Genomic DNA, 26,296 nt, shown 5'->3' on the forward strand with positions numbered 1-26,296 from the left:
TCTCCGTTTTTTGTTTGTAAGTAAACCTTTTGAATACTAGTCCTGAAGACTGGTTTTGGAGCCTGCTCAGCAGTGATCATGGAACTCTATCAAAAAGCATAAGCTTTTATATAGAATCACCTTCGTCTGCACATGGATGATGTACTTTGCGATCTTTTAATAAACCTTTTGACAATAACATTTCATGAGTCTTCAAAATGTGTTGCTGACTGGCTGTGAAACGCTGCAATGACAAGTCACGAATATATATTGATCTAATGTTTGTGTTTTCACTTTCAGCTTTGTGATATTCTTGGAAAAGTGTGCACCACTTGTGAATTCCTTGAACTTTGGCATTGCAAGTCCACTTCTATTGGGCCTGCCTCCTTTACAGCTTGCTCTGATTAAGACTCAATTTGCTCTTCATCAATTGACTTTGATCGCCTCCAACAATTCATCACCATCCTATACTTTTCTTGACCAGGCTGTACTGAAAGTTAAAACTGCTCATCCTGTGTTCAGTTCTACAGGAGTGTTTCCTGGTCACGGAAAAAAAGAAGCAAACCAGTGTGGCTTGAACATACCTGCAAATATGAAGGGGTTCGGCATGAACCAGCCCAACATGAACCAATTTGCTATGAATCAGTCTTTAATAAACTCTGGTCCTTTCATGGGAAATCCTTCGGGAGGAATGAACGTTCAAGGAATGTCTCCAAGAATGGATAGTCGAGGCATGATTGGTCAGACTCCTCCAGGATATCTACCAAGATTTGCAGGTCCTCCCCACAATATGGGACAACCAAATCTCCGTCCTCCAGGTCCTCCAATGATTCCACACGGTGACCAGCAAGGAGATTCAAGGCTGTCAAGTGAAAAAATGAGCTTGCGGGAAGCTGTACACCAGCTGACAATGGAAACCAAAAGTATTCCAAATAAATGGGCTGCCGACGTTGGATCTTCTGGAAATTCTTCTGCAATCATGGGGAGGAACCCAATGGCGTCCTCGCCAGTCATAGATGAAAGGCGAAATGCGCAAAGCCGGTATAATACTGAGAGTGCTACAAGTATTCTAGCAAGCTTTGGGTTATCGAATGAAGATCTAGAGGAGCTCAGCCGTTACCCAGATGATCAGTTGACCCCTGACAACATGCCAGTAATTTTGAGAGAAATAAGATTACGCAAGATGAACAGGCAGGGACCCAGTGTATCAGCTCAAAGTAGAGGTGTAGGCGAGTCTGTGCAAAGTAAAGTGTTTGATTATGGGCATTCAAGCAAAGTTGGGTTCAGTGAGGAACCAGTCCAAACACGAGTATTCAACGACCCAATAGACCAACGAAGAAAAGATTATCGGGGTATGTACACACAAGGCATAGATTCCCACCATTCAGATAATACTGAAGAAAGGTTTCACACTGAAAAATCGATGGGTCATGTGGGTTTCCCAAAAGAAGCTATAAATAAGCATATTTTCCCAATTACTCCCCCAAGCAAAATGGGCACTCCAAGTGGCCAGAATTCACATGCTGGTGCTCAGCCGGGTTTACCAATTGAAGTCCTTAACAGGAAGTTGCTCAGGAATAAAAATCAGCCAACACCAGATAAATCAGATTTACAGATGGGAACGCAGCAGATGCCAAACATGCCCAGTTTCCAGATGACCAACCAACCTCCTAATTATTCAGTTGGAGGCCCCCCGTCTAGCTATCCGCTGGGGAACAATTCTATGCGAAAGCCGGGAGAGAGTCCAATGAATTTGCCTTTTCATGCTGATATGTCTATGCGACCACCTACTCTGCCACCTCCTGCTGGGCCGGCAAACTATGGGAAAGGAAATTGGTCCCCAAGGTCACCACAGCCTGATCCAACTAAGACCAAACTACTTCCAACTCCTTCGATGATGAATGATTACTATGCTGCATCTCCAAGAATATTTCCTCATATGTGTTCTCTGTGTAACATAGAATGTAAACATATAAAGGTGAGTTCTTTAAAGAAGCAATACGTTTTCTCTTAATATCCCCAAACTACTAGTGTCCTTTGCATTTTCAGTTGGTGTTGGGTTTGCATTGGACTACTTAGTTATTAGTGGGGCAGAGATTGATCATTGTTGAAGTGAATGTTTCGCCTTTGCTAATGCAAATTTTATAGGTTTTAACCCATTCTTCTCTATACTCCAGTTTACATTTGTGTGCCTAGCCTTTATTAGACACTACCTTTGACTCATTGCTGTTGAGGCAGCCTCGCAAGTGTGAAATTGTAAATGCTGTCTTGAATCCTTTAAATTCGTTTTTTCTTGCAGTTAAGACATTTTTATGTGAAAGTGTTTGATTTTTTTCTGTAAGTTAAAGCACCCAGATGCTTGTCACTACCAGAAAAGACTTGACAAAGATACATACCGAGCATTAGAAAGTTGTGTAGCATCGAACTAGTGCAGTAGGAAGGGATTAAGTAAGCAGATTTTGACGTGTGAACGTTGGTATTGCTAGGTATTTAATGAGGGCATCAATCTTTTTAAATGTCTATAGCTCTTTTAGCTGCTCCATTTTCTGTTATTTGTGCTAGGATTTGAATTTTCTTCAGGGGTAGGCGTTAAGGTGTCTGTGTGAGGGAAACATTTGACGCTTTGTATTATTGGATCAATAATTTCAGTCGCCCTGTTGATGGAATCAGAATTTCAAAAATGGGCTTATGGCCTTAACGTTTTCAACTAACACTAGTGAATGTTAAGGTATTTACAGTGTAGAGCTGGTAGTAGTACTTTAAGATGAGACTACTGTCATTGTTTTAAAATGTATGCATTTGAGCTTGCCAGTGGGCTACTAGAGAAAGTATTTCCTACTGGAGTCTACATTACTTCTTTTGGGATGTCAATGGCCGCTTCCTTAAACTGCGAGATCTGGTTGCCAATTGTACCAGAGGGAAGTAATGTTTTCTGAAATGGCAGTAACTTACACTGGTGAACACTTTAGAATAAAAACTTAGTGGGCAGCACAATGGACATAATGGGGCCACAAAATAGTTATTGCTGTAACTTGCCTATATGTCAGCCTTCCCATCTTTTGTAAGAGTGCCTAAGTTAGAAAACTTAGCTGAACAATAAATGTGTGTTGGTAAACTATCCAGTGTGTGAACTAGCATTGCAAAGGACGAAAGGCCTTGCTTGTAAGTAGGTCACTGCAGTTTGGGCACACTAACTCATACATGGACTCACTCATCCTTGCACTCGTCAATCCATGTATCCACCCACTGACAATCATATGCAAGAAAGTTGTAGGAGTAAAAGTAGAATGAAGAAATGTGCTGGGCATATGCTTGAAATACTAAAAAAGTAAAAACTTAAATCTAGCAGTGGTTAGTCAACTTGGAATTAATGTGTAAATGTTGTATCGTCGTTTTTAAAGTCCCAGCGTTTCCATCACATTTAGGTGCAATATGCTGCCCTTTTTGGAGTGACTAAACAATGCACATTATCATTCAAAGGTGGCCTTCCAGTAAGCATTGCATTGTGTGTCCATTTTGGAAAAATTGTTCATATATTTCCAATATATTGTATCATTATTCAAGTAAGCAAAGAAGGCAGTCCTGTTGCTTGTATTGGTCAAAGCCATCTTTGAATGGTAAACAATATCCCTATGCCCAAATCCATAGTGAATTGGCTGTCTGGCTTGAAAGATGTGGCAGCACTGAGTAAGTGCATTGCAGATCAAATTATTGGCGAGTGAGGGGGACTGGTAGGACCACTGGGTGCTCCACTTCACAAAAATTATTTGCAAGTCAAAATTATTCAAAACTGAATCCTCATTTAAAAAAGAATCAGAAAAAAGCACAACATAATCCATATTGATGAAAGGTAGCCAACAATTCAAAGCTGGAAGGATAGATTGAAAAAGATAAATGCAGACTCTAACTGGATGGATAGATGAGATCAGAATAAAACATTATTCGCTGTTAAAGCTTGAGATCCCAACTGAGATTGATCCATATCTTATCTAACTTTTTCAGCGAGGAAGGACTTCCCATTTAAGTCTAAGGTTAGTACGTACTCCCAAATCTTATGAATACGGGCACACCATCCAACTGCTTTTTGCAGAGTCAGAGACCCAGGACCTTGCAATACATAGCTGGGCACGAATTAACATTCTTGTAATAATACACTTGATGCCTCCCTCATCTCCAATTTAACTCCCAACAGTATCTCTTTAGTAGACCATAAAACTTGACGTCCCAAGCCAGAAGACATTAACTTAATCGCCTCCGCCCAAAATTCTTGTAAAAGAGGACATGACCCGAACATGTCCACAATTTCCTCAGCTGGAAAGTTACATTTGCGCAGCTGGTCTTATTTGAGGCAATGTTGACTTAGTAGAGTTCATCCTGGGTATTATGTATGTATGTATAACACACTTATAAAGCGCATTCTGTCACCTAACGGGCATCCTGGCGCTGAGATCAAGCAGATCCTGAAGCACGGTCAAAGAAGGATCGTAAAGAGATTACCCTGACCTAGGAAACAGATGAGTTTTTAATACTTTTTTAGGTTTAAAGCATTTTATTAAGACAAAACATAGGGAGAGGGAACAGGAGGTTAGGGTTACATACATTAAAGCGAAGAAAATGAGCATTACATTACGAATGCGACGGTGGACTAGTCCGCTGTGGAAAAGGAAGCAACAGCAAATGAAAAAGGCTAAACATAAGCAATACCTCCATTCTAAGCATAGTCAACACCATCAGTCTGAGCATAAAAATTAATAAGCAATAAACCGAAGAAACCCAACCCACCATCCCCTAGAACCCCCCCCCCCCCCAAACACCCCAATTCTCCCCACCCCCCCGTCCAATGTACCGCTAGTAACACTACCTGCCCCCCCCCCCCCCCCCCCCACCCCGGAACTCAGCCCCGCTACCCCTCCTAGTCTGCTGGGATCACCGGTGGCGTCAACCGTAGGAGCCTGAGGTACCTCGGACAGGTGAGTTCCCTAAATTCGGTAGTTAGTAGCGCACGAAAGGGTTGCCACAGCTCATCAAATTGGTCTATTTCCCCCGCTACCGTGAGTGACAATTTTTCTATACCCAGCACATGCCAGAGCCTGTGCAACCAGCCAGTGATGGAGGGGACCGTGGTGGTGCGCCAGTGGATTAGGATGTTCTGAACCGCTGAGCCCAGCGCTATCGCGATTTGCCTGCCCCTACGGGACTTCAGCGGATACATCAGGCCATTAGGAAGGCCCAGCAATATATACGCCGGAAAGCGCGGTAATTCAATTTCAAAATGCGTATCAACCTCATCAAGAACCTCCTTCCAATATGCGGCCAGCAAGGAGCAATCCCAAAGAATATGCGAAAGGGTCCCCACCTGACCACAACCTCTCCAGCACTCCTTCTCGATATGCCTGTTCATCTCGTGCAGTCTCTCTGGGGTGTAATACCAGTATGTGGACACCTTGGTGAATGTCTCAGTGAGGCCAGTGTGATACGCTGAGTGTCTCGCACGGTGTGCAATCTGGTCCCACTTCTTGTGGCTAAGTGTCCTACCCAATTCCCTGTACCATCGTTCCCTGCCCGGATTATAGTAGTGAAACGGAGGGGGCTGTAAGAACTTGTAAAGATCAGTGATCAGTTTAGCATCAGAGGCGCGGGTCACCAGCCACCGCTCATATGGTGTTATCTGACGATCAGCGGTGTCCCGCACCTGGGGTTGAAGCGCCCAGTGCCGGACCTGCATATATCGCAGTCTATCCGACTCCGTCAGGCGGAACTCCTGTTGGAGTTACTGAAAGGGGACCACTCCCTCCGACCCATAAATCTGAAAGAGCGCTCGACAGCCCGCCGTCCTCCAATGGGAGAAAGCGCCCGGCTCCATCCCTGGGGAGAAATCAGGATTCCCACCTGCTCCACTCCACCAGGTATCGCAGCTGCGCCGCCTGAAAATATTTCCGGAGATCCGGAATACCAAGGCCCCCGCCTCCGGGGCAAGCGCGGAGAGAACCCTCTTCATCCGCGGCTTGCGGCCTTGCCAGACAAAGCGTGCGATGTCAGCTTGCGTCTGCCTGATCCAACCCACCGGAGGCTGGAGCGGCAAGGCTCGGAAAAGATATAGGATCTGGGGCAGAACCGTCATCTTGACCGTGGCAATCCTGCCAAGCCAAGACAACAGGCTCTTGCCCCAGCGGCCAAGCTCCTCCTTGATCTTACTACGAGGTGTAATTAGCCGTTACCATCTCTGGCAACGTCGGCGCCAGCAGAATCCCCAAGTATGGCACCAGGGACGATGACCACTGCATGGGAAAGAGCCGCTGAAGGTCCCGTCTAGTATCCGCAGCCAGAGACACATCTAAAGCCACCGACTTGCCCATGTTCATTTTGAAACCGGCCACACGTGAAAAGGCATCCAACTCGTGGATGCAGGCGGGAAGGGACCTCCTGGGGTCGTCCAGGGTCAGCAGGACATCATCCGCATAGAGGCTAACCGTGTGAACATACTGCCCCATCTTGATCCCGATTGCATCTGGGTTTTGGCGGATCCTCTGGGCAAACGGCTCCATGTAAAGAGCAAAGAGGAGTGGGGAAAGAGGGCACCCCTGCCTCGTGCCGCGCTCGATTGCAGAACTACGGGAGCTGCACCCATTGACCCTCACCGTCGCTGAAGGGTACCTGTAATAATTGAAAACCATCGAGCAGAATTTATCACTGATGCCCAGTTTCTTGAGCACCTGCTCGAGGTAAGGCCAGTGAACCCTGTCGAAAGCTTTCTCGGCATCCACCGCCAGCAGCATCCGCTCACCCGGGATCCGCGAAGCCTTCTCCAGAATGTGCGTCACTCGCTTAGTGTTGTCGACAGTTTGTCTGGCGGGCACAAAGCCAGCCTGGTCGGCCTCAACCAGACCCGGGAGGTGCAGGGCCAGCCTGGACGCCAGAATCCCCGTGTACAGCTTGAGGTCGACATTCAGGAGCGAGATGGGCCTATATGAGCCACATAAGGCCCGATCCTTCCCAGGCTTCAGGATCACTGAGACTGTCGCCCTCAGGAGATCCGGTGGGATGGCTCCCGACTCGGAGAAAGAGTTAAACAGCCGGGTGAGGATAGGGGCCACAACCGCGCAAAAGGTTTTGTAGAACAGGGACGTGTAACCGTCCGGGCCCGGGGCTTTCCCGTGCTTAAGTCTGGCTATCGCGGAAATCACCTCCTCAACGTGGATATCGCGCTCAAGATATTCCGCCTGAGCGGGGTCTAGCGCTGGAAGGATCACAGATTCCAGGTATTCCGCGGCGAGGAGGGCTCCCCGGTGTACAGCGCTTCATAGAAACCACAAAAAGTTTCCGCCACCTCCGCATCACCCGAGACAGCCACCCCGTCCGTACCCAAGAGTTCCTTCACTACGTTATGCTGTTGCGCGATGCGGAGCCTATGTGCCAAGAGCTTGCCACCCCTATCCCCCCCTGTGTAAAATGCATGTTTCAGACGTAACGCTGTGTATTCCGCCCTGTCCATGTCCAGCGCCGACAGGAGCTTCCTGGCAGCCTTCAACTGCCTCCAAACCCTTGGAGCACCCTTACGGCGGTGGACCTGTTCGAGCTCCCGGACCTGAGAAGTCGGCTCCTCCCTCTTCCGCTGCCTCTCCCTGTTTTCTGCTGAGGAGATGGAGATGAATTCCCCCCAGAGGACCGCCTTCAGCGCCGCCCACTGTGTCGCCAATGAGGTGTCTGAGTTACTATTGTGTGCCTGGTAGTCCCGTATTGCCTCCTCAATATGTTTTACAACTGTTTTTTTGTGCAGAAGGGTGTCCCTAAGGCGCCACACCCCTCGAGAGGGGGAGGTCGCCGGCCACGCAAACGTACCCACGACCGGCGCATGATCAGACAGTGTCAGGACCCCAATGTCCGCCGCCGTAGCAGCGGCACGCATCGGTCCACTAACCAAAAAGTAGTCCAACCGTGCGTAGGTCCGGTGCGCATGCGAATAATAGGAGTAATCCCGATCTGTAGGGTGGAGGGTGCGCCAAAGGTCATGCAAATCCATGTCGGTGATTCGGGCCTTCCCGGCCTGGGAAAGTTCCCCAGTCTGCGGGAATCGCTGCGCTGACCTATCTAATGCAGAATCGAAGACTATATTTAAGTCACCCCCTAGGATAACATGACGATCGGGGGAGGCAGTTACATCCACCAGTACCGAATCTAAAAAGCGTTCTTGATGGTCATTCGGGCTATATAAGGTGCCAATAGTAAACGATGTGCCCCCCAAGCGGAGGCGGTATGCCAAAAGCCTCCCCTTCTGTTCAGCAAATTTATACAACACCTCCCCCTTGAAGGAGCTCGCTAGCAGAATAGCCACCCCCGCAGTCTTGGAAGCAGCAGAGGAAAAAAACTGGGTGGGAAACCTTGCAGAGCGCATTCTATGGCAGTCACGGGACAGCAAGTGGGTTTCTTGCAGGAGGCATATATCAGCTTGTGTCCCCACCAGTAGAGACAAAATCGCCCTGCGCTTTACAGGGTTATTCAGACCCTTAACATTAAGGGTCACCACCTTCAGGGACGACATATCTCCCAGAGTCCGGAGACGCTATGTCGCGGGCAGGCAACCGGAGGGGGAGGGGCGCAGGGCAGCAGCGCAGTACAGGCAAAAATGGACCAAGCGTGAACACAGGAAACATCGGACGGTTCCTTCCCAACCCCTGAACAACTCCCGACCCAAACGAACCAATGGCAACTAGCCAAAGTCCAACTCAAACACAAACAACCCATTGTTCCAGTCAAGTCCCAAAAGGGACAAGTCTGCAGAAAATACCAAAAGTGGACGTCCGGCCACTCGCTCCCCCCCGACCCTCCCTCCGACCCCGGCACCGAAGAAGCTGTGTCCATCTCCCCCCGGAGTGAGTTTAGGCCGTCAGGGCCACACCGTTCGAGGCGGCCGAGTCCCTGGCTGCTTCTCTCAGGGCACTGGCCATGTCTGCTCTGATGGTGGGCGAGTCAGGCCGCCCAGCGCTCGCCGCCGATCTCCTTCTCGCCGACCGCCGTCGTCCTCCTCTATCCGAGCGCCTCCAGGTCGGTGTTGTTCCATCCTCTTCAGTAGCCGTGAGCCCCAAGACGCCGCAAACATCCTGCAAGGAGCGCAGCTGGTGCAGCACCCCATTCCAACGGAATATCAAGCGAAAGGGATGTCCCCAGGAGTACGGTGTCTCGTGCTCGCGCAGGAAATCGGTTGCAATCTTGAAGGACCTGCGCTTCTGCAATTTGATAGCAGACAGGTCCTGATACAGCGCCACAGGTCGCTCTCGGAACGTCAATGGTTGTTTCCTGCGGGCCTCGGACATGATGCGCTCCTTCATCGGAAAGTCAGGGAGGTAGGCTAAGATGTCCGGCGGAGGTGCCGCCGACTGTCGCTGTCGGCCGACTGTGGGCCCTGTCAATGCGGATCGGAAAGTCCGCGGCCTCTCCCAGAATCTCCCGGAACAAGTCCTGCAAATAGCCCACCAGGTCTGTCCCCTCATCTGCAGACGGTACACCCCGTACCCGTATATTATTCCGCCTCGACCTGTTCTCTAGGTCCTCGTTATGGGCTTGGAGTTCAACATGTTGCTCCCTGAGACGGAGAACGTCCTGTTGCAAATGGACAATCTCGTCGTCCCGACGTTGGGCCGCCGCCTCCACCGTCTCCATCCGCTCACCAAGGCCTTCCACTTCCCTGCGGACCTCGCGTACTTCACTGGCCACCTCCTGCTTCAGCGTCTGGAAGTCTGCTTTAAGCGAGCTGAACAGGTCCTCCATGAAGGACCTCGTGACGGGGGGCTCACCCCCGGTCGGGTCCGCAGCGGCCCGGGAAGAGCCCGGAGACGGTTGCGCCCTGTCCCGCTGTTGCTGGGCCCTGCTAAGCATGTCCGGCAGGGTGCGGTCCCCCTTCCTCGATCCTCCTTTTCCGGACATTCGTGTCCCGGACTCTGTTGCACTCAACTGAAGCAGGAACACTGGCTTCGGCCACCTCCAGTAGGCTCAGCTCTCGAGGAGTGTCCAACGTTCGGCAGAGTCCCTCAGGAAGGAACTTCCAGCCAGATAGGGGACCTGCGCCACAGATGACAAAATGGCGGGCCAGTCTAGTCACAGAGAGCCGTTCGGTGCTCAGCCAAGATTCCAACGGGGACCCACGCCAGGGGAACCCCGGCTGGTGCGTCCCGTAGGAAGGGAGAGCTGTGCAAAAGCAGAGGTGTAGGAGACGACCTCATGCGACACTGAAGGAGGGCCGCGTCACCGTCGCCGTGAAGACAAGATGGCGGTCGGGCGGAGCCGGGTAGATCGTCCAGGCCTGGCAATGCCACCAGGGCCACTCTAGAAGCCAGGCATTCAAAGGAAAGTTCTAACCAGGGCCGTCCGGCTAGAGAGGAGAAACAATAGATCTGGCTCCGATCCTAAGCATTGTCGCCAACTGGCCACGGGGCCGGGGCCCGGACCACATGAGAGGCCACCACCGCAAGTCCAAGCACCACCACGATCACACGGCAGGGTTCTCGCGCAGTGAAGTCACACAGCCGTTGCCCTTCTGGCGATCCCCGTTGAGCACCGGGGCGAGCTTCACTCCAGATCGCTAGACATTAGCACCAGGCCCTAGCCGAGGCATTCGGACAGCGCCCCGATCTGCTCCGCCTCCAAGACGCTCCGCCGTCCTGCAATCGGTTTTTTAGCGTGCTTCCGCGGCGCGATCGGGGCCAAAGTAGCATTAATGCGTGCCCCAAGGTCTCCGCCGCCCGTCTCTCAGCCGCTGAGCTTCAACGGGGGGAGAGAAGCTAACGAAAAAGGGCTCTGGCCTAGCCGGGCTGGAGGAGCTGCGGGAAGAAGCGTCCGCTCACCCCGCCATCTTGGCCACGCCCCCCTTTAATACTTTTTTAAAAGAAGAAAAGTCTCCTGAGCGTCTGAGCGACAGTGGCAGATTGTTCCACAGCTTAGATGCCGTGAAGCCAAAAGAGCGGCCACCCATTCGCTTTCTCCAAAACTTAGGAACAATATGCAGAGGCAGATCGGAGAGATCTTGTGGGGGTGTACCAAGTGAACATCTCCTGTAAGGGCAGCGGTCCCGAACCATGCAAAGCCCGGAAAACCAGGCATAACGCCTTGAATTCGATCCGCTGAGGGATGGGGAGCCAATGCAAGTCTCTAAGAGCTGCGGAAGACGAGTCAAAACGACGACGCAAGAGTGCTAACTTAGCCGCGAAATTCTGCACTCGTTGTAGCTTACCTATCGCCGTAACAGGTGCCCCCAGAAGCAGTGCATTGCAGTAATCTAGTCTGCTTAGAATGATGCTGCGCACTACTTCTGGTCTAGCATGGACAGGGAGCAGAGGGAGAATCTTCCTAAGGGAACGCAACAAGCCCATGCAGGTGGATACTGTTTTGTCAATGAAACCATCCAGTTGAAGACTAGGTTCCATTGTCACTCCCAAATTCCGAACCGAGGTGGCTGCTGCTGCCGTGCCCTGAAAAGAGGGGGGCCAGAAGTCCTGTGGTAGAGGTCGAGGGACCCGGTCTACTGAGCAGTGGAGCATCTCTGTCTTTGAGCTGTTAAATTGCAGCGAGTTGTTACTCAGCCATGTTGCCGTGGTGACCATGCAGTGGTGAACGGTCTCCTGAGACACCGCGTTCTCCCCTTCGAAGGAGAAAATAAGCTGGGCGTCGTCAGCATAATTGGTGACTGAAATGCCGAACGATTTGATTAACTTGACCAGGGGGTGGAGGTAAAGATTAAAAAGAATAGGGCTGATGGCCGAGCCCTGGGGTATTTCCTGGCTGACCCTTTTAATGGTGGACTTAAAGAGGGGCAGGGCAACCACCTGATGTCTATTGGCCAAGTATGAAACAATCCAATCCCGGGCCAAGTCCGTCACACCAACCTCCTCCAGTCTACAGAAAGCAGATTGTTTGAAGCTGCTGTAACTATGTGAATGGAGTGTCTGGAATGATCCAGTATCTCTAGTGCCATCTGAATTTTTGACACCAGGATCTGAGAGCAGCCAACTCCACTTTGCTGCCAATAACGCAGTGTGTTTCTTAGTGTATTGGCAAAAGACTTCGTACACCAGACTGATCAGTGCTTTCCTGTCTGGTTTATAATACGTTAGCTCTGAGCCTTCCATGTCAAGCGAGTATTCACATCCAGAAAGGACATGGTCCCTCACTTGTAAATACTTAAAAAATGACAAGGAAGCTCATACATATCTTATCATGAAAAGAAGCAGAGGCAATTCAGGTCATGCAGCTGGCCTAACATCAAAACCCCATCTCTTGCCCAAGCCCTACACAGTGAGTCCTGAAAAACTGAGGGAGAAGCAGGATTATCCCAGAGCGGTGTATCTTTGTTTAAAAAAGCTATAGAGTTTTTAATACAGATCTCCTGCCAAATATAAATAATATCCCATGTTATTTTAATGGACTCTCTTCTAGCAGTTAGGATCCCCAGCCTGTAAAGAAAAAACCTAAACTAGTCTGCTGCTCCACTTCCAAAAAGGAAAGGGCTCTGTAAAAGCAACAAATGTAAAACTAACGATTAAAAGATAGGGCAGAAACGAATGGAAGGGAGGCCTAATGTTTCCAAGTCAAGGTACGCAAAGAGACTAGACCCAATATTCACCTTCCCAGTGCAGAAAGAATCCATATCCTCACTTTCAGGTAGCCACAAAACTGAAGAGATGTCCTAATGCAGGTGTACCCAATGCCCATGACCTGTTCTTGTTTACTGTGTCATCGAAGCCTTTTGAGCTAGGCACACCTTAAGAGTGTATCCACGTGTCCATTGGGCCTGAAGTGAACAGCCTTAGGCACAACGTGTGTCTTTTATTCCCTGTCCAACACCTCCCAGAGCTTACAGAGCATGGCACTAACTCTAGAGGAGGTGGTGTTGCCTTACGTGAGTGGGTCTTTCCTTCAAAGTAAGTCGTAATTAAATTTTATATGAACAATAAAATATTATACTGGTCTTCTAAATGGAGCCCTACTGACTGAGGAAACTCTTCACAATCTTGATATTTCTGATTGTTCAAACTGAGGATTGATTATCTTCTTACCCTTGTACTCACTCTTTCGTAAAATCTATGTATCCTTTTGAATCCAGAATAAATCTCCAAATTGTTTGCCTACTTTAAGGCAAAAAAACCCTGCATGGCTTTAGCCTTTGCTGGCGTTTATTAGCTGTCTGTCAAATAGCCTGTGATGCTGCCTCCTAAAGGTTAAAGTACCATTGCACCCGCTAGGTCTCTTAATCTGTCCAAATCGAAAATCATGTGGAACTGCTGTGTCTGTAATTGTTCCCTCCAGGAGCACCTAAAACCTTTTTTTGGAGATAAGTATTTGAATAATACATTGTGGTGTGGCTTTTTTTTCTTTTTTGTTCTGTCGAGAAGGTCCCTGCCTTTATTCGATCCTTGTGGTAGCCTAAGCTAAGAGAAAAACAATCAATGCTCCTGGATATCCACAGATCGGCACGAGCTAAACCTGAAAAAGATGAAATCGGCACTAAAATCATATTCCCAGTGAGGAGTTGTAAAGATATTGGTCTCCGTATCTGCTGGCATTCTTTTTATTTTTTTTATTTTTATAAATATTGATTTATTTCAACTGAGTTTTTTTATTGTGCAGAATTAGCGCTGACTTTGCATTGATATTAAGAGTCACAGTATTCTTACTGAATCTGTTTCTAACCCTGAAGTTTGTATTTCACCTCCTGGAGTGTGCCATAACTTCTTGCCGTTGTTTCGCACACTTATATGTTCCGAGAATATCCTTGCTAGCCAGTTGGAGTGGCCAATATTGTGGCATTGAAATATTACTGGTAAACCGTATTCAACAGATGCTATTCAGTAACCACTGACTGCCCCCGGACCACAAAAGTTCCCAAAGCCTGTTGAGTGCTTTGTCTTTGTTGCTGTAAAGTTACGAGGGGCAGGAGAGATGAGAATAGAGGCAGAGATGGAGTCAGGAACAACTTGGTGAATGGTAAGATCTTCCCAAAACACATTTAAATAGTGGTATGTTTTTCTCCGTTTTGATAAAGGTACAAAATGTACCCAAATAAGTAGTTTATTTTTTTAGAATTAAACGCAACACTACTGTTCAACATATTCTGATATACTTTAAAAAAGACCGTTGAAACCGTAAAGGTTGCATTATGCAGAAAGCTCTCAAAATCCTCTGTGAGCATCAACGGAGTATGACTTGAGAGCCACTAGACTTAAGTGATTTATGTTGCTGTGGTGTTTTCTGCTTAAGAATTTACTTCATTTAACACATTCCACCTCATTATCAGCAGATTTAAGCGGAAAAAAACATTTCCAGTTCAAACTGAAAAAAAGTTAGGATGCAAAATTGTAGCTTGTGGTCCAGTGCTGTGGTAAACTGAAACTGGTCAACTTTTAGTTAATAGCTCTATTCAGATGTTAAGCTTCCCAGATAGTAATAAACAATCCCAGTTGAAGGACTGGGGATTGACATTTGCCTGCATCATGAAAAAATGCAAATAGGTGCGCAAATTTATGTAAAAATAGTCAATGTTCTCAGATCAGCACTTATTTCACGAAGTATTGAAGAGTAAACCCTAAAGTGAATTCAATTTGTAGAACATGACTTGAAATACATCATTTGTCACTAGAAGTGTGACCATCTAGGCTTGTTTCTTGTTCGAGTTAAACACTTGCAGCATTAGTTCATTTTCAGACCATGCTGTATTAAAAAAAGCTACAGTTGCCTAATGGTCTCAATAGTGCCCATAATTTGCATTTCCTTGCTGCAATATGTAGTTACACATACCGTATATTGGGGTCCTTCAGTGCTGCATAAATACAGAGGTTCTAGCTATGACATACTTTGGTGCAAATAGGTTATTTGAAGTTCCCTGTGTACACCACTGTTAATAAACGGACAATTTTGTCTTTGTTCATGACATTTTAGGAATTTCATGTTTGGCAGAGTGGGTGGTGGAAACTGGAATTTGTTTTCATTTGTTTATTGGCCTCTGGTTTGCGAATCTATTGCGTACATTTTTAGGCCATTTCTTTCGATGAACAGTCTTGTGTCAGGAGCCACACTTTTGCTTTAGGTATAGGAAATCCAATTTCCAGTAGCGGCAGCAATTGGCACGGTCTGCTCTGAATGACTTCTGACATAGTTAGTATTGGGGAATTCCTGCCCCCTCATGTCTTCTTCCCTAGTGTTTGATTGAACAATCAGTTTACCGGAGCTAGGTAAATCCAGAAAAAACCTTGTACACCAACGCAATATTTACTACCTAGATTTTGGGATCCAAGTCTTGTGCTTCTGGTGAGCAGTTCAACTGATAAAACCTCTTGTTAATCTTAAGCGACTTATTTTTTGGTCATTGAGTGATATTACTTTCAGAACTAGACGTCCATCTTCCAAGTGTGGAGGATCCATCAGCTTCACAGATAAAAACCCAACCATAAAATATACTCCGTTTTCCTTTGTGTATCTGCCCTTTCGGCTGCTCCACAACTGCTTTTAGATCATTGGTCAATATCTCTTCAGATGTGCCTGCAGTGCCTACAACACTTAATGTACTTAAAACATCCAGGAGGATGGTGTCCTTTTTGTTACTAATTCGATTCATCTAGCCTTGTCTAGGCCCCCCACCCCCAAATAAATTCTCTTGGTCTTAAAACCCTCTGCAGGCACATTTAGTTTTTGTTCATGTACCCCCAGAACTTTGACGAAGAGGCACACCTCTAACCTATGACTTCAAATGCCTGATGATGAAATTTGGTTGAGCTAGATCAGAGTTTCTCTAGTTGTAATTGGATTTTTTTAAAACCTTTTTTTCTCAACTTCAGTAGATAAAGATCAGCCAGTGTTTCATTTTACACATTGTTTGTGTGGTTTAATTTTCTTGTTCCCATTCAGAATGGCTGGTTTTGCTAAACCAGGTATTTTTGACCTTCAGAAGTAGGGCTGCTAAATTACATTCTCTAGTCACATTACTTGGATGACAGGAGTGCCTCTATTATGAGCCCCATTGTCTTGAATACTAAATTCAACACTTCTGTTTAGTAGTACCTTATATTTCCCTTTTCTTTTGCCTTCTTGGACATATCTTTCTTCAGGGTATGGTTCTTTGGGTATTTCCATATGATGTTCAGCTGGGCTCCACTTGACCAACATTAATTCTTCTTATTGCAAGTATATAAAAAAAATTGGATAGCTATTTCAACTGCCATACTGACCTGCCCAGTTGATTATTAATACCTAGTGTGCATACTGGGTAGCACCTGAGCCTGTGGATTATGGGATTAGCTATATTTTTTCAATTAGTTATTTATTGGACGGTCTGTGAACACATTTTTGAGGTTAGGTGAGGAAGTAGAACTCCATGTTTTTGTGATTTTAAACGGTTTCGTTTGGAAAACTCTGTAGGACAGTTGCACTCGTGTCCCAATCTTGTCTACAAAGTGGCATACAAGTAGGTCAGTTTTCTCAATATGCTAAATGCTACATTTTCTTGCTGCTCTGTTTAGTCTTACTTCACTTTTGCTTGGTTCTCCCACAACATTTGGAAAGAAATGAGGTTACAATCTAATGGTTATGAATACTAATGAAGATATCGTATTGGAGAGTGAAAAATTTACGTGCATGTAACACCCAATTCTCCATCATGAATATCTTTGTTAAATTCCTAATTACCGTGCCCTCCCAGGAAGAGCTATTTGAATGAGTTTCTTTTTACATCCTTAACTAATCAAAAATGCAGAACCTGGTGCCTTTGTGCTACAGGTTATGGATGCCATGTGCCCTAAAGCGAAGGGGCAGTTTTTGCTCTTACTCATATGCACATAGAAACAGTGAACTTTCAATAGTTTCTTGTTTGTAAACTCTAATTATTTTTTTCCATTTTACAATAACAAGTGGCACACAACTAAAGCTAACATTTCTGTTTCTTTGTAGCTGGGGATGTTTTGTTTTCAGGATTCAGCACATGTGCAGAGCTATTACAGTACTAATGTTTTTATTAATAGATGATGAGTTAAACTTGTATTAGAGGGATGCTACTTTTTCATCCCTCACCTTAATTAACATTCAAGTTTTAGTTTAATGGTACTTTACATTTAATTTTTCCATTCAAACATTTCCAGTAAAGTGATGTTGAATTTTCAAAGCTATTAGAGTTGTGTGATAGAGAAAACCTCTGCGATTTGGACAACCCATCTGAAAGGAATTGCAAATCCTCTTAGGTCCACCCCCAGTTTGCTGGGAAATCCTCTATACTGTAATGTAATTCCCGACCCCGAAATCTTAACTTATGCAAGCACCAAAAACTTTGAAGTAATCAGCAGGGTTTAGCCTGCCGCCTCAGACTGACTCTAAAATGCAGCAGCTTTTGCTCTCACTTCTACAGCAGAAGGATTGCTAGTAAATATAACTCGATGCATAATCCTATCTGTCACAGAAAATGTAAATTTTAAGAACACTATCTCGAACTGTAGTGCCTTCATCCATTAAAACTGAAATGTTGGAGAGGACATGGTAATACTAAATTATATTTCTCTTTTGACACCATCCCACTCAAATTTGTTTTGGAATGCCCAAATGCCGTACTTACTTTTTAGCTACGTTTCCTAATCTTCTCCCTAACTCTTCCGAATTTGCTTATGGTCTTGTTTGCTCTTGCCCCCAAATGTTATTGTAATTTAAGTTCTCAACAGCTACAGACCTCACTGACCTTACCTCTTTCCAATAGCTGAACAAATATCAACCAAATGGAAAACTATAATCTCAAATTATTGTTAGTGCTGTGACCTGATCTGAAACCATATTGGAAACAGACCATTGGTGGTAGTGTAGTTTAAATAATTTTTTTCGATATAGACCTAGTCTCTTTATCTGGCAGTTGCCTTGGATACAGTGAACCATGATAACCTCCTTAAAATTCAAGGTGACATACTAGGTATTCAGGGTGACACACTGGGAATTCAGACTGACACACTGGGTATTGAAAAAGCTTTGCATAACCAGTACCTGTCCTATCTTGGAGTTGGATCGAAATCGGAAAGTTTCTCCCATTAAAATAGCAGAAGTATTATTTAGGGCTACGTTCTTTTCAGTAATTTTTTGTAGTCCCAAAGTGATGTTCTAACAAAATGGGCTTCTTTCCCCAGTACACGTATGATGCCCATCTGTATAAAAATACAATTGAATGCTAAAATGGCCTGAAGGAACAATAACACAGTTAATAATATGAAGCCATGGTGGAACCCACAAAGTTCAGCACTTCTGCTCCTCTTACACCGGTCACAAGCCTACACTGACTTGATAAATGAATGTAGGCATATCTAAATTGAACACCTCAAGTGTCCATAAGCTGCATACAGAACAAACTATTCTAACTTGATCTTTCCTGGATTTCTTTGTAAACATCCCCATGGCCTCAAGTCCTTTCTTCCAAATAAAGACTTGACTGTTGCAACAAATCTCCGGAGACTCCCAGATTTTCAAATGCAGCTCCCCACAGTCTATCTCCAGAAATCTGTGAAAAATATGTCCTGCTTTCCTGGTACTCATCAAACTGGCTAAACCATAGCTTTTTAGGCATGACCTTAAAGCACTGGCTTACAAATCTTACATGAACTGCACCCGCTGCCTCTACTGGACTATCCGATACTGCATGATGAAATCCTGTTACCTGTATTTTGCTGCATTAAATCCTGATGAATGTTTAATTTTATTTTTCACTCCTGCACTTCGTGTCATTGAATCATGCAATAAAGAGCAGCAAAGAGACACATTACAGAGGTTCATTCAAAGTTGCAGAGTCTACATCGGGTTCACCGGATAATCGATACATACAATTGAAAAGTAACTTGGCGGGAGGGTCATCTAGAACAGCATTTCTGGGTGGCATACAAATCTCTCCTGCGGCGTTTCCAGGGCCCCCAGACTAGTGACCACTTCCTAGGGCATCCCTGTGCAAGATGTGCAGTTTTCTCCCTAAAAATTACCAATCTAAATTGCTTTCCCACGTTTCCAAGGTGGGAGGTTTCTCTGCCCCCCACAATTGAACTATATTTCTTTTGGCCAACATAAAACCCAGTGTGGCACATTGCGTCTGTGAGGTGTTTAGGTCAGTGGGTTCCTAAATATTCAAGAGGCACGTCCTTGCCTCCGGTGTCAGGGAGACCCCCAATACCTTATGCATTGTCGTGTATTTTGCGCCAGTAAATGGTAATGTGTGTACGTTCCCAGATGACATGCATAAAAGTACCTGCGAGACCACATTGTCTTTTGCATAGTCCCGTGTCTGACAACCCCATGTGTACCAGTCTGGGTCCCGTGATGTAGATTCTATGTAGAATCTTAAGTTGGACTAGTTTCAGGCGAGCTGGGATGGCAACATCCCTTGGATGACACTGCTTTCTGCTAATCTTTGTCATCCAGCTCTACCCCATCTTGTACCCATCTGTCCCTCAACGTCTTAAGGGGATCAGCTTTATCATTAGTTTTTTTTATAGATTAATGAGATCGTTTTTTGGGGGAGGTGACCATCCAGTATTCTATCCTTCAAAGGTGAGGCCTCTGGGGGCTCCATACCCCCGGGCAATGCTGAGAGAAGCGAATGCCGGGCTTGCACATAGCGGAAGTATTCGGTATGTGTTAGTTCATATTCCTACTGCATTTCCTTGAATGATTTAAACCTCCCCTTCCCCCAGATATCCCTGACAGTGGAGATTCCTATAAGGTCCCACTTGTCGAAACCTTTCGTCATCCAGAGCTTACCAAGTCTCTCGGAGTCCCAAAGCGGTGTGGCCATGGTTAACTTGTCTCTCCAACCCAGGGAACCCGTAGCATCATGCCAAATCTGAATACCAGGTTTCGTTGGCCCTGTTAATGCCAGTTTCTTCGGTCTGGAATACAGGGCCCGTCATACCTACCCCTGGGGAGAAGCCACCTATCCATGGCGTATCCTGGATCATCGACACAAACATATGTACCGTGGTTAATCGCTGCCCAATAGTATCTTCTGATATCCGGGAGACTAATGCCCCCATCATACCAACTGTTAGTTTATTCAGTGCGATTCGGGGCCTGCCATCCCACAGTAGACTCCTCTGAAGGTTCTCAATCTCACGGAAATAGCCAACTGGCACAATATTCAAGGTATTCTGTAAGGCATTGAGGAATCGAGGCAGAGCCATCATTTTAAAGAGGGCTGCCCTACCCAGCAACGAAAGAGGAAGCTTCTTCCAGTTGGCAATATCACTCTTGATCCTGGAGGGGGATCCAGAGAGATGAAGACTCCCAAAATACCCGTATCCTTCTGTGTTAACCTGTATAAGGCAATTTCGCGGAGGGACAGGGGTATCTCCCCACAGGACAAACAGTAAGAATATCTCCCAATTGATCGAGAGTCCCGAATATTTCCCAGAAGAGGCCATGAAATTAAAAAGCACAATAAGGGACCTATGGGGGGGGGAGGTAAAGTAAAGTAAAGCAGAATATCATCTGCATATAGAGCTATGCGATCCTCCCATCTGGGAGACCACTGCATGCCCCTGATCTTTGGTTCCCAACGTATCCAGGTGGCAAGAGGCTCCAAGGCCAAAGAAAACAGAAGGAGGGACAGCGGGTAACCCTGACTGGTGCCCCAACCAAGCAAGAACGAGGTTGAGACTCTGTTGTTTACCACTACTTGGGCGAGTGGTTCAGTGTATAACAGACGTACTCACCTGGTGAATTCAGGACCAAATCCAAACTTGGCCAGAACAGCCCACAAATAGGGCCATTCAATCGTGTCGAAGGCCATTGTTGCGTCTAGCACTATTCCTGTGGGGCATAAAGCCCGATTGATCGGGGTGCACCAGACTGCTGATCACCTTCACCAGTCTATTTGCTAGGAGCTTAGCTAGGATCTTCGGATCAGCATTTGAGAGCGATGGGTCGTTACGAGTCACAGTCCATTTTAGCCTTGCCTTCCTTATGGATCACGACCACAGTAGCCACTCTCTGTTCCCTTGGTATTATCCCTTTGTCTCTAGATTCCACAAACATCGCTTTCAGGTAAGTTGCCAGTTTGTCCGGTTTGAGTTTGTAGAATTCGATAGGAAGCCCATTGGGCCCAAGTGCCTTACCAGAATTTAATGAACAGATTGCTTGGGCAATCTCGCCCGCAGCTAGTGGGCTATCCAAATAGTCATGATCTTCAGGGGAAAGACATGGGAGTTGAATGTCAGAGTAATACCTGGAGTCAGTTTCTGAGTGAGGGGAGACCGACTTGTAAACTGCCTGAAAGTAGTCCGCAAACGTATCTACTATGTCCTGCTGTTCGGTGAGTGATACCCCTTCCCCGGTTAGGAGCTCAGGGACAAGACTGCCTCCCCATTCTCTCTTGTCCAGCCAAGCAGTAAGCTTTCCCAGCCTTATCTCCGAGGTCATATATCCTACCCTGTTCCCTACTAAGAGCCTTAACCCTCAGTGACCAGCGCCTTGTAGTTGTGCTGTTTCAGGCTCAACAAATGAAGTTTAGCCTGCGTTATACCCAATTCTAAATCACCTTCCAACCTGCAAATTTCAGTCTCAAGCTCCACCACCTCCCTCTGCTTCTCTTTTAGAGCCCACTTTAATCCTCGCCATATTTACTATATCATTTGTAGCTTGTTTCCTAGCTAACTGTTGATTTTTCAGCAAGTTAACTTGATTAATAGTAATGTCTGCTGCAAAAACACAACTGAAACCATGTTTACACTATTTCTGGTTTGAAAGTAGTTTAATTGCTTGTTACACTGTGCCACAACATTAACAGGAAGTATGTGAATGTTGTTTACTTTATCAGGATTGGATTCAACATCAGAATACCACTACTCACATTGAGAGCTGCCGTCAAATACGCAGCAAGTGAGTATTACTTATTGTTTGCATGCTGGTGCCAAATGTTTTTTTACTTTAGTACAATGTGAGGGTCTCAAATGTGGTGGTTGGAAAGATTGAATTTTCGGTTACAGGCCTTTACTGTGGGCTGGCAGTAAATTGCCTGGCAGTCTACATTTGTATGGGAACACAACCAAACTGTCATGTGAGGCCCTTTGGAACTCATCTTAGTACAGCTAATAGTATTTTGTGTCGATAGTAGTAGTTTTATATTACCATGTTAATTGTTTTTCATTGGGTGCTGTGGTGCGTTACTTAACTTGTTAATACAGTTTCTTCAAAGTTAAACTTCTCTAAAAAAAGTATTTTTTGTTCAATGTTGCTTTAGAGCCATTGGCTTGACTGTATTTGTATTGAATGCCATTCAAGGAACGGCTCATGCACATGACCTAGTACTTCCTACAGTGCCACCGTCCGGTTTTGAAATCTTTGCTAGTACTTGACCCTATCTTTAATGGCAAAGGGCATTGTTAAAAGTGGACTTGCATGTTGTTGCTTTTACTTAAGTAAAAAACATGAGATTGGATTTAGTTCCAACTGTATGAATGGCCTTACCAGGCTATGCTTAGGATTTTTAGGTCTCACCTAGACCACGCTTTCACTGGGACCTGCTGTATTTAGGATATGGGCTCGAAAAAAAAGCCAATCTTTCATTGGTTATTCTTACTGTCCTTCCTAAATGCCTACTTTTGATTGGCTAATATGCTTAGTAGTCCCTCCTTTTTCTACTTTTGTACCTCCCTTGAGAACTTCCCCTTTTACATGTGCTGTTACTCTTCATGTTCATTTATGGGACTTGGAGAGCACTCTTCTTTTTATTGACCTGCGTGTGGTTTATCTTTACTTTGGGCAGGCTGATTGTTTCCTTAATCAATGCTTCCGCTTCAGTCGTTCTGCACGTTCTGATTTTTCTGTTTATTGAAACTTACTGGCTTTGCACAATGTTAGTGTTTTTAGGTCGATGACCATGAGTCCCAAATGGCTGTCCAATCCTTCAGGTTGGAGCGTCTATAAGACCCCATTAACAGTTCACCTTTCATCTGCCAGACTTATGTTAGCTGGTTACAGGAAAATTACCTGCACCTTGTCGTGTTTCAGGTACCTCGTGATTGGACATTCAGGGAAAAATACGTATCTGCCTATCACTATCTTAACTGTTGATGCTTATTGTTTAATCAATTAGGAGGACTACATTGCCATTTATTAGAAAATACAGTATTGATGGGTGTAGGAAGCTGGCTCAGTATATACTATACCAAAATGAGGTAAAGTGTGCACTGAGTCAAGTGTGACTCCAAAGGTAGGCAGCAGTGCTATCTATAGCACCTCACTTTGTGGTCGAGCAGTAAGGTAGTATCTGAGGACAGTGTTAAGCATTTGTTGTACACACACAGTCAGCAAATTAATTCACACGCTCAAACTGAACTGTATAAAAAAATATTCTTTATTTTATTTACTAAAACCAAGCAAGCCTGGCAAAGGGCAGCAATAAATACTTTACAGTAGTAATGCAGTTTGTAAACGGTTTGAATTGTAATTGTATATGCACTTTGTTTTGACTTACAGTATGGTAGCAGAGAGATGCAATACTCTGTAAATACAGTACATAGACTTGAATGAGCTTTTCAGTAAAATAACAGGTAAGTTACTTTTTATATTACTTTTCTTACTCAGAGTAGTATACGTGGATACTACTCCGGGACATTTCCTGTAAACAGGTAAGTTAAATCGTTTCGGTTAAATAGTACAATTGTAAAGAATTTCTTTAGGTTTTCAAATCCACATTTAGAAACTTTTCCAAGAAAAAGTCAGTGTAATGCTATGAAAGAAAATAGTGTTATTGTTTTTAGGTCTGTTGGTGAAAGCAGCGTGCATGCGCTGCTCTCGGCATTAGAGAGAGAGAGCTTCTTGGAATCAATATAGATTCTGAAGCTCTCGGAGGCGGAGTTGAAGCCCCACCCATCTTTTTAATTGGCCACCGTCCGCTTCAATGCAAAACGCTGGCTTCTGATTGGTAAGGAGGCTTCTTAGTCCCTCCTTGTTGCTGCCTTGTTTCCATTTGGCCCCGCCTACCAGGATTAGATCTCTCACGTGCGGCGTGACAGTCTACTTCATTAGCTGGGACGCACTCTTTGTCATTTTGAGCGCTGGTCGCCTGGGTCGAGCTTGTTTTATTTGGATGAGTTTGTCACGCGTTTTAAATGGAAGGTTTCTCCCCCCGCTCCTAAACCAACCCTTATCTGTCTGTGATTAGTGCTGCTTCACATAGCAGCATTTATTTCCTTTTACCGCACGCGCACACAACTCCCAGGCTCTGATCGATTTCGGACTTTTAAGGACTCAGAACCCATAGGAGACATGGCTTTCTTTTTAGCATGCGCACAAGTCCCTGGCTTCTCCCTTCCGCTTCATGTTGCAAGCCCCCCCTACCCCACCATCCTAACACATGCGTTTTCCTCCTTCAAACCTGGATACTTGTTATACAAGTGAAGACTGCAGGCTCTGATCAATTTCCAACATATAAAACATGGTTCTGAGGTCTAGGGGGGCTAAAGTGATGTCCCCTTTTAACAAGTGGCTGTGCCCCTTTCCATCCATACTCTGCGAGATTGAGTGTGGCGGGGTGCCTTGGTGTGTGTGCTTGCACGTGCCTGCCTTTACGTGGGAGTGTGCTATTGTGTGCATGTGTCTAAATGCGTGCGAGTGTTTCTCTGTCTGTGCGTGTGTGTTTGCACCATTGTGTGCGTGCTTTGTGTTCTACTGCGTTGTAGTACTGAAATCACATGTACATGCGTACACAGTGAACTCCGTATGTCTGTGTAAAAAGAGACCCAGTGGTAATTTTTCAAAACCAACATATGTGCCCTCATGACTGGCCTGGATGGATTCCTGGGTGGATTCAGGAGGGGCTGGGGCAGCGGTGCTTCCTTCCATCTTTCCCACACTGACCCGGTAACCCCAACAACTACAATAACCGCACTCACTGCGAGTGTGGAGGCCCCCATTCTGCCCAGGCACTGCGATAGAAAGACAAGGAGACATGTCCTGCCCAGTGTTTTCCGCCTCAGCCTCTCTGACACTCAGTGCACAGGGGGTCATATATCAGCAAGGTCATACTCTCCGCTGCATCTCAACATCCTGTGATTCTGGGCAAATCCCTGATTTCCCCGTACCAGTGTTCCTCCCAAAACATGAATGTGACAGTGTGTAATGAAACTGGAGCTTATGTAAACCGGACACGCCCCTTGCTTGACGCAGGAGAACGTGCTCCCCATCCCAGTGGTTTCTCCCTGTCTGCAGTCCAACGTTTTTGATTTTTATCCAAGTAAAGACTGCAGGCTCTGATCAATTTCCAACTTTCAAGGACTAAGCTCATAGGAAACCTGGCTCTGAGGTCGAGGGGGGCTGAAATGATGTCCCCTTTTAAAGAGTGGCTGTGTCCCTTTCCATCTGTACTCTGCGAGATTGAGTGTGGTGGGGCGTCCTGGTGTGTCATCTCGCACATGCCTGCATTTACGCGTGAGTGTGCTATTGTGTGCGTCTAAATGCATGCAGGTGTTTTTCTCTATGTATCTGTGCACGCATGTTTGCACCATTGTGCGAGTGTTTGTATGTGTTGAGCTAAAATACAGTTTCTAATCTCAATGTGCCAGATTCGACTGGCTGCAGTAAACCAAGGCTTTCACATTTAGAGCAGAAAGACTGACTCACTGGGCGCATATTTTAAAGTTTTCGAAGGCCAGTCCGGTTTGCAAAAAGGCAGCGTGTTATGTAATTTTACTACCCGCTTTTCATAAATCCCCAATAGCTGGCAGTGCAAACACTCACCCTGGACCTTGCATCATGTATACCTCTTGTGTAATTGTACACATGCCAATTCACAGTAATAAATATCGACAGATTTGGAGAAACACCAAATTTTTGATCTTGAAAAAGCCAACAAATCGGGGCAGAAGCTGCCAGGCTCACACGCTCCTTAATCACACTTACACGTTAGTTTGTTCAATGTCTCAGAAGTGCTCGGGCCTACTCATCAGGCGAGCAAACGTCTACCATTTTGACGTGTGACTGTGCTTCAAAGGGCGCTAGCCCGCGGCTGTAGCGCTTATTGTACAAAGTTTGAGAACTTTGGGTCAATTGGTGATAGGCAAAGTTTTTTCCTACAAGAGAGCAGCTTGTGTTGTGTTATAGTCCTTTTAGTACTGAAATAGGTCTAGCTTTTATTAAGTTGAGGCCATTTGCTTTGCTATACGATGCCATTAGTAACGCAAATGGCTTTAACTTAATCAAAGGCGAGACCTATTGCATTTTCAATGCTTGTTTATTTATTTTCAAAAACCTTTATTCAAGGCACTCACTAGTGCTTACAACCCTGGCCGGGCCGGCAGTATAGGGGACAAAAAGTACATCAGTA

The 26,296-nt window shown here is 45.8% G+C and overlaps 1 protein-coding gene across 1 annotated transcript in view; it reads left to right on the top strand.

Moving 5' to 3' along the window:
* Window positions 1–282: 282 nt before the first annotated feature.
* The window catches only part of LOC147669012 (zinc finger protein 638-like), a 472,920-nt gene continuing 446,906 nt past the window's right edge, over window positions 283–26,296 (top strand). The window contains exons 1-2 of the mRNA XM_086948283.1: window positions 283–1,957; window positions 21,788–21,849. Coding sequence (XP_086804409.1) covers window positions 572–1,957; window positions 21,788–21,849 — 1,448 coding nt within the window. The 5' untranslated portion in view covers window positions 283–571. The remainder of the gene's footprint in view (window positions 1,958–21,787; window positions 21,850–26,296) is intronic.

This window comes from Lissotriton vulgaris, unplaced genomic scaffold (assembly GCF_964263255.1).
Source record: "Lissotriton vulgaris unplaced genomic scaffold, aLisVul1.2 SCAFFOLD_1591, whole genome shotgun sequence".
Taxonomy (NCBI): Eukaryota; Metazoa; Chordata; class Amphibia; order Caudata; family Salamandridae; genus Lissotriton; species Lissotriton vulgaris.